The sequence below is a fragment of the Anabrus simplex genome, chromosome 5, assembly GCF_040414725.1.
Source record: "Anabrus simplex isolate iqAnaSimp1 chromosome 5, ASM4041472v1, whole genome shotgun sequence".
Classification (NCBI taxonomy): Eukaryota; Metazoa; Arthropoda; class Insecta; order Orthoptera; family Tettigoniidae; genus Anabrus; species Anabrus simplex.
The window spans coordinates 311,900,789-311,913,874 of NC_090269.1; the positions used below are offsets into that span (position 1 = coordinate 311,900,789).

General features: G+C 37.9%; 1 protein-coding gene across 1 annotated transcript in view; it reads right to left on the reverse strand.

Moving 5' to 3' along the window:
• The window catches only part of LOC136874863 (alcohol dehydrogenase 2), a 181,653-nt gene that overhangs the window by 36,906 nt on the left and 131,661 nt on the right, over positions 1-13,086 (reverse strand). Inside the window, exon 6 of the mRNA XM_068227919.1 lies at positions 1,993-2,147. Coding sequence (XP_068084020.1) covers positions 1,993-2,147 — 155 coding nt within the window. The remainder of the gene's footprint in view (positions 1-1,992; positions 2,148-13,086) is intronic.

The following is a 13,086-nucleotide window of genomic DNA, read 5'->3' on the forward strand; positions in this document are numbered from 1 at the left end:
CTCTGCATTTGGCAGACACGTATATAGCTATAAAATGAGCACTTTCACCTCAATAATAGTAGCTGTTTCCTTTGATAAGAAGAATATTTTGTTTGCAGAAGACATAATTAGAACTCATAGCCATCACTCAAGTTCAGATTCACGCATGATAAATCGCAAAGCAAGTATAAGAAAGAGGAAAGTTATTGCTAGCACATGCTTTCAGTGTCTTAATACCACACATTTTGTATCAGCACCTGCGTCGTTCAATTATTAGGAAATGATCATGGTGTTCTTTCCTCTGGTGCTCGTTGGTAACTTCAAGCAATAGAAGTCAGCATCATCACTTTATAGGTGTTCCTCATTTGTACTGAATTATTTTTGTACATTTTTGACAGAATTATGGACCATCTAAAGAAGTTCCTTTACCTGCGGCTGAGAATCCAGCATTATTCATGCATAACTTTTATAATCAGTATATGCATCCAGAAAAACATCCAAGTAATATAAAGGTGTGAATAAGTCTTAATATAAACTTTTACCAGAATCATTAAAGATAAATATCATGTACTTCCCAAGAGAAATAGTATGATCTACTTCTTCATTACTATGATTTATAGCAAAGTCACTGCTGTCAGCTTGTCCACATTCTGACACTGAACCAGTAAAATCACTGAACTTAAGAGGCAAAATTTAATCTATGGGGTCTGCCTCTGTGGTGTAGGGGTTGGTGTAATTAGCTGCCACCCTTGGAGGCCCAGGTTCGATTCCTGGCTCTGCCACAAAATTTGAAAAGTGGTACGAGGGCTGGAACGGGGTCCACTCAGCCTCTGGAAGTCAACTGAGTAGAGGTGGGTTCGATTCCCACCTCAGCCATCCTGGAAGTGGTTTTCCATGGTTTCCCCACTTCTCCTCCAGGCAAATGCTGGGATGGTACTAACTTCAAGCCACGGCCACTCTCTTCCCTCTTCCTTGTCTACCCCTTCCGATCTTCCTATCCTCCCCACCCCTCCCCCGCAAGGCCCATGTTCAGCATAGCAGGTGAGGCCGCCTGGGTGAGGTACTGTTCATCCTCCCCAGATGTATCCTGATCCAGAGTTTGAAGGTCCAGGATACTGCCTTTGAGATGGTAGAGGTGGGATCCCTTGCTGAGTCCGAGGGAAAACCGACCCTGGAGGGTAAACAGATGAAGAAGAAGAATTTAATCTATGGGATCTTCAAAGTCTTCATCACCAGAATCTGCATCTCTTTATCCTCCTCTGTCTTTTGGCAATCATATAGAAATATTGAATTCAGAGTCTGGGTTGTATAGGGGAAACAGCTATTTCAAGCTTCTTCAGAATTTCTTTACCATCAGCAATTTTTCTCTGCTATGTAAACAAACCAAGTAGCAAATTCTAAGTTTATGCAAACATGTATAATCACTATTCATTGAAACTGTAAGTGAATGATAGTTCTTGGGGAACTGCCTAATGGGTCTTTTTTGACCCACACGATATAATAAAAATACTGGAAATTTTGAATAAAGCAAAACAATTAACAGATCTTTTATCTATGCTACTCAAGTTTTAACAGTCACAACAGCAAAGTCAGAAACCTTAACGTGCAGTACAAATAATTCTACTAATATTCTTCTTCCTAGTGCAGACAGCTGATAATCCATATTTATTGTATGGATTCCTGTGCCTCTTCATTGATGCCTAGGCTATCTATAACAGCTGTTGGTGGAGCTGTGGAGGATTAAACCAGCCTTCAGGCTGAATACCTAACATACATACCTAATCAAGAATGATAGCAACAATTAAAGAAACTTCCATGTAATTATCTTCAGATATATATCGAGGGGCACTGGAGTTGACAATGCAACAGGTTTATATGAGACAGCAAAATTAGATAGGTCAAAAATGACCCACCTCGGCATACATGGATTAACAATTACAGAAAATCCCCTTTCCTCGGTAATAACCTTTCACCAAAAGTTATAAAACTTCATAAGAAGGAAAGGGGACTCACGTTTGTTTTGGCAAAGAATTGAGCTCACGAGTGGCCTCCTTGCCCCATTCATCATTGTACTGACGACCATGAGCATTTGTGACAAGCTCTGTGACGGTTACCCCTGGACAAAGTGAGCACACTCGAATTCCAGTCCTCGACTGGTGAAAATCTGCCTGCAAGGAAGGATACAACTTGATTAGCAATCAATGATTATGATGTACTTGAAACAGAAAACAGATAACAATCAAGTTCAAGGGGCTCAACTTTCAAGACATATAATAAGCAAAAAGGTTTGAGCTGATTTTGCAACTGCTTCTCATTTCCTGTGTTTAACTTCCCTTGGACAAATCTTGATTGTAAAGAAAGTAAGGCTTAGATAGTGAAGACTCAAGAATAAAGCTAGATCCCCCAACAAGGCATGAAGTTAGGTTAGCATTGAAATAATTAAAGAATGTTAAAGCAGCAGGTATAGATAATATAGATCCAGAAATACTAAAAGTGGATGTAGAGGCCACCATTAATTTGCTGCTACCATTACTGGGAAAAATATGGAAAGAAGAGAAAATTCCAACTGATTGGAAAGAAGGCTTGATCGTGAAACTTCCCAAGAAAGGTGACACCACAGTGTGTAAGAATTGGAGAGAAATAACACTACTGAGTATACCAAGTAAAATTATTTCTAGAATAATTCTAAACTGAGTAAAGGACTCAATTGAGCAGCGTCTTCAAAAAGAACTGGAACTGGTTTCCATAGACAATGCAGCTGCATTGATCTAATAAATACGCTAAGAATAATTCTAGAAAAAAGTAATGAATGGCAGGCCACATTGTACTTTACATACATAGACTCCGAAAGAGCATTTGATTCAGTAAATAGGACCGAATGTGGAAGACCTTGGTGAAATATAGAGTACCGGATAAGTTCTTGAATCTCATGAAGGGAGAGTGTGAAGGGTATAGATGTAAAGTAGTACATGAGGGAAAACTCTCAGATTATATGAATGTCACAAGTGGAGTTTGCCAGGGATGCGTTCTTTCACAAATAATCTTTTTAGTGGTGCTCAATAATGTTATGGGAAATATGTTGGGTGGAAGGAAAAGAGGAATACAATAGGGAATTGGGGAAAGACTGGAAGATTTAGAATTTGCAAATGATATTTGTCTTTTGTCTTCAAGAATTAGTGATATGAAACACAAGTTAGAAGGATTATGGAAGGAAGCAGAGGTTGGAAGACAAAATATAAATGTTGTTAAGACTAAGGAAATGAGAGTAAATGCTAAAATTGATGAAAGATTGTTTGTGGCAGGAGAAGAGATTGAAGAGGTTAAAACATTTACCTACTTGGGAAGTGTAGTGATGAGAGAAGGAGGGTTGGAAGAGGATGTGAGAGCCAGAATAAGGAAAGCAAATGGAGCCTTCATGCAGCTGTATACAGTATGGAAGAATAACAACATTTCAAGGAAAACAAAAATAAAAATTTTCAATACAAATGTTAAATCAGTCCTTCTGTATGCTTGTGAAACTTGGAAGGTTACACGAACTATCACTAATCTCTTGCAGACATTTAGAAACCATTGCTTACGGTGCATTGTAAACATCAGATGGTCTAAAATTATATCCAATGACGAGCTATGGAGAACAACAAACCAAGTTCCAGTCGCAGTGGAAATCAAGAGAAGGAAATGGAAATGGATAGAATGCACAGCATTGGAGTGGAATCTGCAAGGGGCACGGAGGAGAGGTCGTCCTAGGAAGACCTGGAAGAAGACTGTAGAGGAGGAGGCTCTTGAAGCAGGGAAGACTTGGAAGGAAATTAAAGCATTGGCAAGTCGATGACCACAATGGAGATGTTTCACAGATGCCCTATGTTCCAGTGGTAATGAGAGGATTTAAGTCAAGTCAAGTAAGTCAAGTTCTGCCTCTAGCTACCTCGCAAATGTTCTCATTATAACAGTTATTTGTGTCTAGGTTCCTCCTAGTCAATACAATTCAGAATGTATTATTATTTAAACTATCATTTACTTATATACACACTTATATGCAAACACAAGTACATGTTTCGAGAAAACAAATTCTCTTCTTCAGCTTGTTAGTAAAATCACATGTATCAAAGATTTTATTTATAATGAACTATGTGCTGACAGATTGCAGACAAAATGACAATACAACAATATTAGAAAATTAAAACATGAAAATCCTTTCATAATATATCCCAATTTTATGAAATGTCAGCATTCATTGACCTTATTTAAAATGAACTATGTGCCAACAGTTTGCAGACAAAATGACAGTACGACAATACAACAATGTTAAAAATTCTAACATGGGAATCTTTCATGTTATGTCCCAAATCTATGAAATGTCTGTATATGATGTATTAAAATATAGCTGGTTGGCTGTTGGTCCATTGTATTTAAATGTGGCATTATTATGGTCTTTTATAGTCCCACAGTTTAGTGTTGAGACCGTCTGCTTATTTTATAATATCTTAATGGAAAGTAAATCTGTTAATATGTAGGTCAAGCTTGCCAGGTTAAAGTGGACTTTTTCATTTGTCTGTAAGAAAAAAGAAAAGAACTAAAATGTAATGGTAATAAAGGCAAACATGACAGGCTGAGAAACCAACACTGAAATAGAAAGTAACTTACATAAGATGCAGAGGTCTTGCAGGTGGGAGAGGTGGAGTGGGAGGAGTCTGCAGCATTGGGAGGGGAGTCGTCATTGCACTTTCCCTTTCTTTCTCTTCCTAGGATATTGGATTGCAAGCTTAAATAACTGATTATCATCTGCCATTTGTTCATTTAAACTATTTTCGTTGTCAAGTTTCTGTAATTTATAAATTTCTAATTTCTCAAGAATGTTCATTTGTTTACCCTTATTTAAGGGGTGTAGCAAAACCATGTCATTTTCTATGTTCGTGAACTGTTGATTATTATCATGCATATGTTCACACATGGCAGAGTATCTAGTGCATTTCTTGCGTTGACATACTCTATATAGCATACTGCTACACTTCTACCTGATTGCCCTACATACTTTTTATCGCATTCTTGGCATGTCAACCTATACACTCTCGATTTACTATGAATACTGCTTGTGTTCATGCTATTAGAATTGAACAGGATTTTATTATTATTATTATTATTATTATTATTATTATTATTATTATTATTATTATTATTATTATTATTATTATTATTATTATTATTATTATTCCTAAAAGACATATTAATGTTATGTTTCGTGAACAGTTTGGCCAGACTATATGACTGCCTACTGATATAAGTAAAAGTCACAAATTTCTTCTTTCCTTCCTTGTTTATGAGGAAAGTTTTAGGTTTATTCTTGATCTTATTCTTGATCCTACTGATGTAGCTTTTGGAGTAACCATTTCTTTTGGCTATGCTGTATATGATATTAATCTCTTTATTGAATTCATTTTCCTCTGGTGGTATGTTGATAGTTCTACTAATCATGCTATAGAATACCACCTTTTTGTGTTGTCCTGGGTGGTTAGAACTCTTGTTGTTTATGATATCTGTTTGTGTGGGTTTCCTATATAATTTGTATATCATATTTTAATTTTTTCTAGTTATTGTTACATCTTAGTAATTCAAACTTTGGTTCTCCTCATTTTCCATTGTAAACTTGACATATATACACTACCGCTCATTAATTTCAATACACCCAATAATTGACATCTAGTTCTCTGTAGATAAGATCTATTACCATGGGTACGGTTGAGGAAGCAAAGGAATAGTACAACAGTTGTAAACATGTCATGATTTTTGTTTGTGGTCATCGAGATACAATAGTATCCAACAAACAATGTTGTGTACATAAACGTTATGCATTTATCAGATATGTTTGTTTACCTATTTGCTGACGGATGCTGCATTTGGTGCACCTGTGTTGTGCCCTGTAGGGATGTGATATCTGTAGCGAATGGCAAGCTTTGCTACGATATATAACATGTGGTTCCTGCATGTCAGTTCCTTCATGACATTTGAAGTGTGCACATCTCTAGTACTGTTTGGCAACATGATTGGAGACATTCATAGAAGAACTGCAGCATTTGTAGCACTTAGCCAAGCAGTTTTATCTATTCGCCAAATTGTGAAACAGTGTAGTGTGTCTATAGGGGGAGTTCAATACACCCATCACTGCCAGAAGACTACAGGTAGCAATAAGGACATACCACAACAAGGACGACCTTGTAAAATAACTATAAGCAATGATAAATATATCAGAATTACCAGTAAGAGAAAAAGATTCAAAACAGTGCTCCAAATTCATGCAGAATTGGTAGAAATGAACACGACAACAATATCTGTTGCAACAGTAAAAAGGAGACTGATCGAAGCCGGCTTGTAGGGATGTGTCACAACAAGTAAACCCCTTCGAAGCCCCATAAATAAAAAGAAGAGACTTGAATGGGCTAGAAAACATTGTAACTGGACATTGAAAGAGTGGACGAAGGTGTTATTCACCAATGAATCGAAGTTCGAGATTTTTGGAATCAGAAGGAGAATATTTGTTTGCTGATTTGTAGAGGAAAGGGTAGCCCAGCAGTGTGTTCTACCTATAGTTAAACATGGTAGAGCTTCTATTATGGTTTGGGGATGTTTTGCCGGAGATAGAGTTGGTGACATTGAGAAAATAGAAGGATGTATGGATCAGAAGCAGTACCACTGCATACTTCAGTATCATGCAATACCAAGTGGATTGCTCTTAATAAGGAAAGGGTTCACCTTACAACAGGATAATGACCCAAATCATCGGTCGGCATACTGTACAAACTACATTGCATCAAAGGAAAAACAGAAAGTACTGAAAGATATGGTATGGCCGTCCCAAAGCCCTGATTGTAATCCCATTGAAATGGTCTGGAATGAAGTGGACAGACGTATCAGGGAAGTTAATATATCCAGCAAGGAACATCTCTGGAATATTGTAAAAGGATGTGTGGAATCATATAGATTCACGATACCTACAAAAACTGGTTAACCGCATGCCTCAAGTTTGTGAGGCAGTCATTAAATCCAAAGGAGAATACTTTGATGAAAGTAAAATATAATGATTGTGATTGTATTATGCACTTAAGAGAATGGAAATTGCAACACCATGAAGGCACTGGTTGTTTGTGTTAATTTTCAAGATATGAAACGATGCCGTGCAGGTATGTAAACGATCAAAGTTTCAGACCCATTGGATTGTTGCTACAGGCCTCCCCACGTGATTGGTCACGGAGGAATCAACTCCAGTACACGGAATCTGGTGTAGTGTAGTTGACTTGCAGTCTGTGCAGTGAAGTGTTCCCCGTCAAACATGCCTCGACGACAGAGAAGAGCACGCTATCAACAACTGTCGCCGTTTGAAAGGGCTCGGATAATTGGGCTGTGTGAGGCTGGATTATCGCTAAGGACTGTCACTGCATGTGTTGGCTGACAGGCATCTACGGTACAATGTGTATGGCAGCAGTGGTCAAATGAAGGTACCCACACTCGTAGACCTGGCACAGGCCCAGTGCGACAGACAGCTGTGAGAGAGGATCGCTGCATCATTCGGATGGCCCGGATGGAACCCCCATGCAACAGCAGCGCAAATTCGAGCAGCTGTGGCACCCCACATTACACAACAAACAGTTGGTAATCGCCTGCGTGCAGCTGGCTTACGAGCCCGTGTCCCATTGACCCCACAACAGCGACGTGTAAGGCTGGCCTGGTGTCGAGAAAGATCGACGTGGGTCGACGAATGGTATAGGGTCGTCTTTAGTGATGAATTGCGCTTCTGTCTTGCCTGCAGTGATCGCCGGAATTGTGTGCGCCGACGTACCGGGCAGAGGGGCCACACAGATCTTATTGTCGAGAGGCACACAGGGCCAACACCAAGCATTATGGTCTGGGGAGCTATTGGCTTTAATGTGAAATCACAATTAGTGCTTGTTGAGGGCACTGTGACTGCTCGACAGTATGTTGATAGGGTACTCAATCCAGTGGTTGTCCCTATGATGGCGAACATGGGATGTTTCAGCAGGACAATGCCTGGGTTCACACTGCACGCATCTCCAGAGAAGCTCTCCACGACATCACAACCTTAGAATGGACCGCCAGTTCCCTGGACCTCAGTCCTATTGAGTATGTGTGGGACATGATGGGTCGACAACTGGCCAACCGTCCTCAGCCACCCACAACTCTGGAACAACTGACCCGTGCAGTGCAGCAAGCATGGGCCACAATTCCTCAGGAAGCGATCCAGGGCCTTATTGACTCTATGCCTCGACAAATTCATCAATATATTGCAGCTCGTGGTGGGCACATCCTGTATTGATTGTTGTCCAAACTTGCTGTCAGAGGGACCTGAAAGTATAATCATCGAATCACAACTGAACACTCGTCCTGCATGTTCAATTGCAGCGATGTAGCAGCACTCCTTCTGGGTGTTGCAATTTCCATTTTCTTCAGTGTATATGTGTAAGTTAATATAATTATCTTTTGTGAGAAATAATGTTTGATATGTGTTGTAAATCTGAAATACCAGGGTGTATTGAAATTAATGAGTGGTAGTGTATCTATATTATTCAACTTGTCAAACAAACTATCCAGCTTAACCCTGTTCATTGATGATAACAAATGCATCATGCACCTACCTTAACCAAAGATCTAATCCTTTTATAATGTTTACTATTTTAGTTGATTCTAGGTAGTCCATATATATATATCTGATAGGGTACCAGATGCAGGTGATCCCATAGCCAAACCTCTTATTGCTTATAGATATTATTATTAAATGCAAAAATGTTATTTTCAAGTATGGACTTCAGTAAATTAATAAATTCATTAATTTCCACTTTGCTTAGAGGACTGTGTGTTGTTAAATTTTCTTTGACTATGTTAACTGTTTCATTTATCGGAATGTTTGGATACATATCCTTAACATCGAAACTATGGATAGTATTGTCCTTACACAATGTTATGTTTTTGTTTCTATTACAAAAATCTGTAGTATTACAAAAACTCGTGTTTGCATTATACTGATAATATTTCTTTAAGAACATATGTATGAATTTTGCTGTTTTGTATGTGGGGCAGTTCCTAAAATTGAGTACAGGTCTAATCAGTATTCCTTATTTGTGTACCGTAGGCAATGCCCTCAATGTAGGCAATCCTGGGTTCATGTTTACTAAATAAAAAACTTTGCTTCTTTTGATTCCATCAAAAAGTTGGTACCGGTATTTGCCAAAATTTGTTTTTATTTTGTATCATATTAGTAGGTGCTGAAACCGTTGGAGAATAGGAGGAGGAGCAGAGGATGGTTTAACAATAGGTGCAAAGATGCTATCAAGAAGAGAAGAGCGACCAAAATGTCGTGGCTGACAAACGAAGAAGATGAAAGAATGAGGTTGAAATACATGGATGCAACCAGAGAAACAAGAAAAGTCCTCTGAACAGAAAAGCGTGGGTATATAAACAGAAATATAACCCTAGCAGAAGAGTACAAAATGTTAGGTAATACAAGAGACTTTTACAGAACTGTCAGATACTTCAAGAAAGGATATACCGCAAGGGTTGTTATCATCAAAGATCAAGCAGGACAAACAATAACAGATGAGACGAAACTTATGGAGGAATGGAAAAACTATTTCAAAAATCTCCTGAATGTGGAGGAAAACATCAATAATGCTACAAGAATAGAAGAAGAAGAAGAAGAAGAAGAAGAAGAAGAAGAAGAAGAAGAAGAAGAAGAAGAAGAAGAAGAAGAAGAAGAAGAAGAAGAAGAAGAAATATACAGAGAAAATAGAGCAACAATACAAACAGGGTAGAATAAATTGCCTAGTAGGGAAGAAGTAGGAGAAATCATAAAGATGCTGAAGAAAGAGAAGGCACCAGGAACAGATGGAATACTTGCAGAGATGTTGAAAGAGGGAAGAGATATCTTAAAAGACAGAATGCACCACCTGATCTCTATAATTTGGAGGAAAGAAAGGATTCTGGCAGAATGGAAACAGTCTATCATCTGCCCAATATTTAAGAAAGGAGACCCAATGAGTTACAGCAATTACAGAGGAACCACCTTACTATGTACAGCATATAAAATCTTGAGCATGTTAATGCTAAAACGATTAACACCGTACGTCAAGGAAGTACTTGGATTCCAGTAAGCAAGGTTCAGAAAGGGAAAATCAATAATTGACCAACTGGATATAATAACGCAAGTATTATCAAAGAGCTGGGAATTTGGCAGAGATGCACACTGTCTATTTGTGGATTTCCAGAAAGCATATGATAGTGTGAACAGGCAAGCAATAAGGCAGGAACTGGAAAGGGCACAAGTTCCCAGGAAACTAATAAAAAACTAACACAAGCATATATACAAGAAGCAACATGCTCAGTGCAAGTGATTGGAACGAGGTCGGAGAAGTTCGAAGTGAGGACTGGAGTGTGACAGGGAGACTGCCTCAACCCCCTTCTGTTTAATCTGCTACTAGAAAAAGCACTGAGGAAAGTAACAAACCTAGAGACATGAATTCAACTGGGCAGAAGAATCAACACCCTGGCATACGCGGATGATGCAGTCCTGATAGCACAGAATGAGCAAGATCTTGTTAAAATGTCAAGAGTTTTAAGGGAAGAAGCAATTTGCTTAAAGATGAATATGGAAAAGACCAAATAGTGAGCAGAGAAAACAATAACAAACCCTTAGATGTGGATGGAGAAATCTTTGGAAGAGTGAGAGCATTTAAATATCTTGAGGCAGTACTCAGTGAGAGGAATGAGATAGATCAAGAAATAATGGCTAGAATTCAAGCAGGAAACAGATCAAAGTTTGCAGTCGGAAAGCTGTTCAAGTCCTGGCTTCTATCGAGACACATGAAGTTAAGGATCTACTGGACTGTAATACAACCCGTGGTCCTATACGGAGCAGAGACCTGGACTCTGACCCAAAAGACAGAAAGAAAACTCATGACATTTGAGAATGCTCTGCTGAGAAAGATTTTTGGACCAGTGAAGGACAGAGGGGAATGGAGGAAAAGGAAAAACCTAGAACTTCAGATATTGTACAAATTGTTAGACATTGTGGCATTGATTAAAGAGAGGAGGATGAAGTGGTATGGACACGTAATGCATCGAGAAGGTCAGATAACCAGGCAGGTGGTGGAAGAAAACATCAGAGCCAAAAGACCAAAGGGAAGACCACAATTGAGATAGATAGATGGGGTTAGAGAGGATATGAGCAGAATGGGACTAACCGAAGAAGAATACGCGGATCGGAAAAGGTGGAGGAGGCTAATTGACGAGGCCAAAAACCAACTACGGTTTGTGTGGCCAACCTGGTAAGTAAGTAAGTAAGTAAGTAAGTATTAGTAGGATCCCTTTTTACTTGACTAAATTTATCCCCTGTTAAGAAATCATTCGTTTTCTTAACGCAATCATCTTTATTAATCAAAACTATGGTGTTGCCCTTTTCAGCCCTTTTAATGTTATTGTCTTTAATTTTTATTATTCATCAATTGTAAATTATTATTGATATTAGCATCTGTAGTAGTTCTTTGTTCCATTCTTTTGCAAATTTACTTTCTGGCCTCGAACCTGATTACTTCCTGTTTGCCTATAGGGATCTCTGCAAGTGCAATCTCGGTTTCTGCTATCAATTTTCCTAATTCCCTAGTATGCAAGGATTTATTACTATGTGGCCAATGATGTTTAGGACCTTGTTCTAGAATCTCGACTTCATCTCTATTAAAATCAACATTAGTAAAGTTTATTACTGGTGGCTAAAATTGATGTATTGTTGTATTCTGCATTTCTACTCTTGTGTTATATTTGGCATGAATCAGATTCTGATATTTTTATCTCAAGTTTCTTATTTTTTCTTTAATTTTTTGTTTTTCTTTAATTTCTTTAATTGTGTGAACAATGAGAATTCGATATTAAATTTTGCCTCCTCTCATTCCAAAGCCGAGATTGTTTTGGTGATAAGTAAATGAAGCTCGTAAAGTGAGCTGTTCAGCTTTGTTTTTTTGAGATGCAAGAACATAATTTCATCTCTAATCCAAAGGTGATTAACTTTACGTTGTGTTATCGCCTTGTGATGTTGCAGTCTACCTTTCCTCTGAACGGATTTCAAATGTTTAGGTGTGACATTCTCTTTAAGACAATTAAAAAAAAAAGGTCTTTTGAAATACTAAGGATAGTAACCTTCATGTTCTTATATTTATTAATCAATTTTCTTGCCTGGCTGGCATAATCAATATCTATTAACTTGACCATGATGGCCACTAATGGTCAATACAATTCAGAATGTATTATTATTTAAACTATCATTTACTTATATACAAACAACAAGTACATGTTTCGAGAAAACAAATTCTCTTCTTCAGCTTGTTAGTAGACAAGTATCAAAGACCTTATTTATAATGAACTATGTGCTGACAGATTGTGGACAAAATGACAACACAACAATACAACAATATTAGAAAATTCAAACATGAAAAATCCTATCAAATAATATCCCAATTTTATGAAATGTCCGTGTTCAATGACCTTATTTAAAATGAACTATGTACCAACAGTTTGCGGACAAAATGACAATACAGCAATACAACAATGTTAAAAATTCAAACATGAGAATCTTTCATGTTATATCCCAATATGAAATGTCTGTATATGATGTATTAATACACACACACCCGCAAGACCTCTGCATCCTTCAGACAGAGCTAATAAAATAGTCTCCTTGTTTAACATTTTCACGTTGGAGTTTATCTCCGCAGAAATTGATTTGTGGCACCTTCCTGCGAGATGTGGACTTAATCGTTAATGTAATTTAAAATCATGATCTGCTTCCACCTTTTATATACATATATACATACATACATACATACATTATCATTATAGACTGTTATGCATTTCTGCGTTCAGTCTGCAAGCCACTGTGAATTTACTAAATGTCGCCACAATCCTTGATTTGCAACTAGTGTTGTGGCCTCATTTAGTTCTATACCTCTTATCTTTAAATCGTTAGAAACCGAGTCTAACCATCGTCGTCTTGGTCTCCCTCTACTTCTCTTACCCTCCATAGCAGAGTCAATTATTCTCCTAGGTAACCTA